This window comes from Olea europaea, chromosome 21 (assembly GCF_002742605.1).
Source record: "Olea europaea var. sylvestris chromosome 21, O_europaea_v1, whole genome shotgun sequence".
In the NCBI taxonomy this organism is placed as follows: Eukaryota; Viridiplantae; Streptophyta; class Magnoliopsida; order Lamiales; family Oleaceae; genus Olea; species Olea europaea.
The window spans coordinates 14,869,002-14,876,883 of record NC_036257.1 but is presented as its reverse complement, the minus strand read 5'-3'; the positions used below and the strand labels follow the sequence as shown (position 1 = coordinate 14,876,883).

General features: G+C 34.7%; 1 protein-coding gene across 2 annotated transcripts in view; it reads right to left on the bottom strand.

Moving 5' to 3' along the window:
* Positions 1–7,100, bottom strand: part of LOC111370849 (26S proteasome non-ATPase regulatory subunit 2 homolog A-like) — a 14,012-nt gene extending 6,912 nt beyond the window's left edge. For both annotated transcript variants that reach the window (XR_002698498.1, XM_022992745.1), the window contains exons 1-11: positions 6,797–7,100; positions 6,507–6,607; positions 5,859–5,979; positions 5,713–5,772; positions 3,981–4,048; positions 3,154–3,196; positions 2,687–2,752; positions 2,420–2,458; positions 2,253–2,335; positions 393–507; positions 99–173 (exon numbers count right to left, since the gene is read on the bottom strand). Coding sequence is in view for 1 of the 2 variants with exons in the window: in XM_022992745.1 (XP_022848513.1) it covers positions 99–173; positions 393–507; positions 2,253–2,335; positions 2,420–2,458; positions 2,687–2,752; positions 3,154–3,196; positions 3,981–4,048; positions 5,713–5,772; positions 5,859–5,979; positions 6,507–6,607; positions 6,797–6,922 (897 nt within the window). In the remaining variant the exon portion in view is untranslated. The remainder of the gene's footprint in view (positions 1–98; positions 174–392; positions 508–2,252; positions 2,336–2,419; positions 2,459–2,686; positions 2,753–3,153; positions 3,197–3,980; positions 4,049–5,712; positions 5,773–5,858; positions 5,980–6,506; positions 6,608–6,796) is intronic.
* Positions 7,101–7,882: the final 782 nt, after the last annotated feature.

Sequence of the window (7,882 nt, the reverse complement as noted above, 5' to 3'; positions counted from 1 at the left end):
AAAAAAAAAAAAACCAAACAAAAAGAAAAGAAAGAAGTACGCACCTAGGACAAGATCACGCAGTATAGCTGACTACAAAAGAAAAATTCAGGACTTACATGACGAGCAAGGATAAAGCAAAATTGCTGCTTCTTCTGAAGATCATTACAAGATGTGAAAACCTGCTTTACATACTGAAAATGAATACCCAGGTGTAAGAGTCAAATTTCAAAAGGCGAAAGCACGGATCTATTTTTTCTCTGTAGAAAGAAGACATGCATTTTATACTTGGCATCCAGACCTTTGTATCTACATCATGCCTTGTACATATCATACAAGAGAATTTGATTAAATTTACTCCATAGTTTTAAGACCATAGAAGTAGGCATTTCTTAGTACTTGTGAGTACAAACCTGCATGTTGTCGAGGTACAAAGCAATCTGCAGTGCTCTAGGAAATTCTTCAAATTTCATATAAATTGCGTATGCAATATCCAAAACTAACAGATCATCTGGTCCAGGAAGGTATCTGGAAACAGTAAACATTGGTTAGAATGTTACTTGTACGAACACCAGGATCCCAAGGTATTCTTACTAATTAATGAGTTGTAAATGGGAAATTTTGTTGACGAAGAGTTTCTCAATTTCTAAAGCCTAGATCCACTGTATGTTTAAAGATTTGAACGAGTGACAACAAGAAAAAATACCTGTACAACAAAGGCTATAGATTTTTTAGAAGTTCGACTTCTTAGCAATCCCAGATGATACAGTTACTGCAGGTGAATGGCATACATAATGCACTCTCATATTTACCAGGTTAAAGGATGGATGGGCGGAAGACAAAATTTCCAAATGTGTTGTTAATATAAGTCATTCAGCTTCCTAAAGAAGGCAATATATGATAAGAATAGATGATTTTACTGATTACAGGTGACCAGTGATCTTTGAATTATCAGTAGGATGCTCAAACATCAAACAAGTACGAAGGTTTTGCTTAACCTGTTCCACCAATTCTATGTAGGTTACTATCAAATACCTTGCCACTATGGATTAGGGCTGGACAAATCTCCCGAACCGAACTCGAACCCAAACCGACCAATGGTTCTTGTCAAATAAAATACCCAAACGGGTATCTGAATTGAGAATCGACGGGTATGGTTCGGTTCTCGATTCTAGACCAAGAACCGAAGAATCGAATAAGAACCGAATATTTCTAAATTTTTTTTTATATTGAATAAATCAAATTATTTTAATTTTAATTTTTCTAAACAAATTAACAATTTCTAAATCCAAATTTGTGGTCCAATAATTTGTTTCATTTCTAATTTTTTAATTTTTGGCCCAATTATCCATTTTATTATTTCATTTCTTAGTCCAACAAGATCCAACCCACTAAATAACACTCAAATCCGCAGACCATCCCCCTACCAATAAAGCCAGGAAGTTTCACAACCTGAGAACCGTGGTAATCGATCCTCAAATGAGAGTAGAGGTTTTTCCCTAATCACCTGCACTAAAGTGCATAACGTTGTCTCGACTCTCCCACTCACTCTTGCAGCTTCGCTGATATTCCAAAACCTATACAGTCGGCCGTGATCTCTGCCGACCAAAGCTTTGACCATAGTGATCATTTGAACAAAGTTGAATGTGTCATTAGTTGTATTTATATAAAGTTGTTATAAATGTTAAAAAATTTAATTATAGTACGAAACCGAACAGAACGGAACCGAACGGAACCGAACGGAACCGAACAGTTCCATAATTATATTTGGACCCGACGTTCCATTTACTAAGTACCCGAAAATTGTGGTTCGATTTGGTTCTCTTTAAAACCGACCCGACCCGCGCCCACCTCTACTATGGATTAGAGCGAAAACAACAGTAAAAGCTGGTTGTAGCTTAGTGTGGCAATGCTCAGTTATAAATATGTGCTAATGTGCACAAAATATACAATTTGCAGTCAACAAATTTTTATTCTACAAAACATCTCTACCCAGACAGTTTAAATAATGAGATATTAGGAAATGTTTATAAGAACTTATCACTACAAGGTCATACATTCTAAATCAAATAAAAAAGTTATAGCTTATATTTAAAAATCCACCAGGAAAAATAACAAAGTTCAAGTGACAGACATTTTCCTGCACATCATATCCACAGTATTATGACGCATCAAATATTGCAGCGTGGTCTAAACACATTCCATGACATGATAAAAGGCTTCAAACAAAATTGAAAACAGACTTCCAATGGCTGTTTATGGAATATACTTACTTTGCTGAACTAGTAAGGTATAGGCATGTTCTCTTGTAGTTTGCATTGTCTACATGCTCCACTAACAGATCAAGGTCTTCAACCTGGATAACAAAATGCCTACATCAGACACTTTCTCATGAGCAATTTGTGATTAAAGAGATCGAGTTATCAAGGATTAGAAGTACCTCCATTAGAAGATCTACCGCCTCGGGTTCGGCATTGTGCTGCAAATGAATGGGGGAAAAAAAAGATATTTCATAATATTGTTCCAAGAAAAACACTGACATGCATTGACCATGATGGAAAACTCATTGATGAAATCGCTAGTGGTAAAATATCACAGCTTCTATCCCGCTCAATAGCAAAACTAACTTACCAGATCGTGCACTGTCATGCATCAGTTTAAAGTAATATATCTTTATCCAAATAAAACACTAGGAAAACAATTTTACCTTCATGTGGAAAGCAACAATTTGCCCCACCAGCACCATTAGATCATCAATTAAGGCTTCCTCAGTCTGAAAAGATTTAAGCAGAACAAAACATGTTTATCAATTCTTTTCAATTCAGCAATTCTACATGCAGCTTATTTATTAATTCTACCTTGCAAAAATACATCTCTCAAACGAACAAAGGGGGAACAAGTCTTCTTTAAAGAAGTTTCCCAGAACAGCCGATTCAATAGTAAGTAATACTAAGAACAGAATCAAGCATTTTTTTAACCCATTACCATAGTAGTGTGCCGTTAGCCAGATGTGTGAAATTTAAAGCGTCACCATAAGAACCCATAACAACAACTCAAGACTGCATGTCAATCTTTAGAATATAAACACAAGCATCCATCAAAAAGTTCATGAAAGAGCTATACTGTTAACCAAGTCAATCACTGATAGTATCCAAAATGGATAGAACTTCCAACCTGCCATTTTGCATACTCTTGGGAGATTTCCCCAGCCAAGTTCCTGCATAAATTTTTAACACTCGAATAAATATTAGCTTGGAATAAATTTCCATTACAATACTCTCCAACAACTGAACAAATATGGCCCCTAAACCATACAAAAGAAAAATCAATTCATACACTACAGAAGGATATTTTTAGATAGAAACAAAATTAACATTTCTGGTTTGATAAAGGTGTGTAGCAGTGGATCCATCTAATAACTAATAACTACCAAGTACTCATTTCAACACTATACTCAGACAAGGGTGTGGGAAACAGAGCCTTCACTTTTAATCATGAAGAAATAGATTTATGGTGAATCTCACACTAACATAGACATGTCATACACAATTGTGTGATATCTCTAGATAACAATAAAGAACATTTTATTCATACAAAATTTATATATTGACAGCAATAATGTGCAACGAAGAAAAGAATGAAACACAAAGTTAGACAGTAATGACAAAATCACACGTGTGAACATTAGTTGACCCAAATAGCTTAAATAATGAGCAGAAATCCTGACCTAACATACTCATGACTCCATGAACTTCACTATTAATCATGAAGAAAGAGATTTATGGTGAATCTCACACTAACATAGACATGTCATACACAATTGTGTGATATCTCTAGATAACAATAAAGAACATTTTATTCATACCAAATTTAAATATTGACAGCAATAATGTGCAACGAAGAAAAGAATGAAACACAAAGTTAGACAGTAATGACAAAATCACACACGTGTGAATGTTAGTTGACCCAAAATAGCTTAAATAATGAGCAGATATCCTCACCTGACATACTCGTGACCCCATGAACCAATATCGCCTTCAGAACCAAGCAGCCTATATTTCAAGCTTGCCTGCAATATTAATAATTGCATAAATGATCATAAACTATATCATACACCAAGAATTTTCAAGACAAGCATAAAATTAAATCTCAAGTAAATAAAATACATAATTAGTAGGAGATGTAGGTCCATCATGTATGTGAGACCTTCCATTATAGGTAAGTTGGCCTAAAAAACTTACCAAACCTCGAATTGATTTTATCATAAAAAAAAAAGGAAAAAAATCTTTAGCGTTCATCGGACTTCAGAAAGAAGTCTTAATGACCTGTGTAATGACTCATTAATGATGTGAAGTGTCATCCTTGGACGTCATTAATTCACACATAAAGAACTTAAGAAAAAGTTTTTACCATCCAAATGCTTGCAAACTCCTTTTATGGGACACATTTGTTTTATGTACCTTGCAGTGGGCTTGAGAGGGAATGTGATAGGACTGTTTTAAACTTTAATTAACTTAAAACAACCTCCATAGGTTCACTATATACTGATAAAACCTTCCCTTCATCAGGATTTTAAAAAATAATAATAATAATAATAATAAGAAGAAGAAGAAGAAGAAGAAGAAGAAAGGAGCAGTAAGGTCAAGGATATACTATAACCAATGATTTGGCCTACAATAAAATCTCATTTCTAATAAGATGGCTTAAAGTGTAAAGGGAATATCTTAACAACATTCTATAATGGAACTTCTGAATTAAATAACGGGGGTATCCATTTTCGTGCCTACTTCCAGTAAAGTGTATTTTCTTATTCTCAGTTAAAATTCAACAGTAGTTGTATGCAAGATTTATACAATTGAAATCAGGAGTCCTATCCTTCTTTGTTAGTAACTTTATCAACGAACTTGGATCGTCAGGCGATGATGTGACTAAGATAGTTATAAACTTAGGCCCCGTTTGGTACACATTAATGTAAAAATAATAATGAAAAATATAGTTGTTACGGCCCCACACAAGAGATAGTAAAATATGGTGGCTTGATGTAATGGATAATGGTCATATTTTTCATTTTAATGGACAAATAATGGGAAACAAACGGGGGACTTAAATTATTTCATAGAAAAGGAACTGTATTGATTTATCCTTTTGTACCTTATTTTTAGGGGTTCGTAAAATAAGCAATTACTGATAGCTGAAAGAAACAAATTATTAACAGACAAATATATAACAAACGAAGACTCCATGTGATGATTGCAGATGCTCTTAAACGGTGCACACAGAATGAAAAACTGTAAATAGCAAAAATGTCACTATAGAACTGCTGCGATCTTACTTAATCAAATTCACAAATTGTCCAATCCATGGGGCAAAAGTTATCTTCTTCCTAATTATATTATATTTGGATTATGGACAATAAGGTCCATAACTATTATTCTGACCTCATAACCACAATTAAAACACAGCTGTTGTACTATTCTAAGTTTGTAAATTGTAACTATTAGTTTTATTTCAGTTTCTTACCAGTTAGCCTTAAATTTTAGTATAACATAAAGGTAGATAAGAGTATTAATATAAATTTCAAATAGAATTAGCCTTGCTTATCATTTTGCTTCCTCCTTTTTTGAAAATTGCATGCAAGGGAAGACATTACATTCCATGAATACAACAATAGTTGAAGTACCAAGATGTAAGAACTTTATAAATATGCATAGGATAAAAGATAATACAGCATACCCTTTCTCCTTCAGGGGACATTGTCAAAGCCAAAACAGAGAGTATATCGGCTAGAAGTTTCTGCATAAAATAAAAAAATGTATCAGAGGGATTTGCATGAAAACAGGAAACGTGCGAGCACAGATTTTTAACTCAACGTTTATAACCTTTAAGTCAGAATCAGCCATTTTCTCATAATATGCTTGCAGAGTTCCATAATGAGGACGCAAGAATTTCAAAGGCTTTGGAACTGAAGTCATAGAGCTTGTTGCAGTACGAATCTCCTGCCTAAAAAAGCAAAAAGACAAGAATGGTTAAGCGAACAAGGCCTCACATAAACTGCTCCCTCATTAGACTTGTGTTACAAAATGCAAGTGTAACTTGCTCAGAGTACTATATCATTTACTCAGTACTTCACCAGGCAATTTCAGTTGCCAAAAACCCATAACCATCATAAAAACCAAAGCAGACCTGAAACTAGAAACTCTTAAAACCAATAGTCCCAGGTATCCATCAATAGACCTTCATGAACCAGTTAGGAAGCACCCAGAAACAATGCCAACATCTAAACTAATCCAAAATGACATTGTTATTACTAGGCCGACTCACACGCAAACCAACCCACAGAATAACATTAACATTAGAAAAACTGTCCCTTTTCAGCCATTCAAATATAAAATTTGTATATACTTGAGGATCAACTTTTCAGTATTTAAGTTAAATCCCACCAATAAAAAAATCAGATATAAACTTAATTAAAACACATCTAATTTTCTGAACAAATAAAAATAAAAATAAAAACAAAAACTACAAACCTCATGCTCTCTAATGCAGCTTTCTGCAGTCCAGTATCGGAATCCTGAGCCCTCTCTACATACAACTCCAACTGCTGTTTTAACGCCAAGTCCTCCTCAGACTAAAACAAAATGTAACAGCCAAAAAAATCATCAAACTAATGAATTATCCACCAAGTTAAAAAACAAAAATATCAAATTGATTCTTAACCTAAATAACAAGAATTGACAATTCATAGAGCTGAGTTAACAAAGTTGAGGTTTCTCCACTCATTTACTAGATAAATACATTAAGTTCTTCGCAAACTTACAAGATCTTCGTCTTTCTTCTCGTCCTTCTTTTTAGGTTCTTTGGCAGGGACCTTGACTGATGCCTGGTCTCTGGTGGCTCCGCCACCTGTGCTTCCAGTGCTGTTCGGATCTGCCGCCGGTGCCATGTTGATTAACAGCAACTAAAACTCTAAACGTGAGTAGCTGTGAATCGAGTGTTCGAATCAAGAACAAAAAGATACAAACTTTGAATTTAAGAAGAGATTAATGGGTTAAAAGAAGGAACCCTAACAGGAGGAGGAATTAGTGGCCAACAGCCGGTTGACCCTGCCAGTTTTCCAAAGAGGCGTTTGACCAATTAAAAAAAAAAAAGCAAAATGTTTAAAATATTGAAAATTAAGAGAAATTCAAATTTACTCTTACTATTTAAAGAAGAAAGAGAAGATAGTAAGGAAATAGAAAAATTACTGTAGCACTGATAAAAAAGGAAAAATAGACGACCCATATTTAAAGTTTTTATGTTGATTTTTGGAAAAAAAAACATAATTTTATATACATGTGTTGAATTTTGGAAAAATACATGATTTTTGGGTAAGGATAATAGTTTGGGAGGAGGAAAATGGAGTAGAGATCGTCGAAAATGGAGTTTTCCGGCGATCTCCACAAAGGAGACGTAAGCCCAGCTGACTGGACCGATTAGGCATGCCCAGATGACCCAGACTCACCCAGACGACCCAGTTGACTGGGTCGTCTGGGTCGTCTGGGCGCCAGTTGACTGGGCCGTCTGGGCGCCCAGCCGTCTGGGTCGACTGGGCCATCTGGGCCAGTCAACCCAGACGACCCAGTCAACTGGGCCGCCTGGGCGCCCAGTTGACTGGGCTGCCTGGCGCCCAGACAGCCCAGTCATCTGGGCCGACGCCAGAGGCCCAAATTTTTTTTAAAATTGCTTATTTATTTATTTCCTTTAATTTTTTAAGTTAACTATTTATTTTAATTCTTATATTGTGTTGTCTAATATTTAATTATTATTTGAATTGTTTAATTTTAATGTATATTATGTATTTAAAATTATTTCTTTGAAATGCTTAATATAAATGTTTTATTATTTATCTAAATATTTATTATTT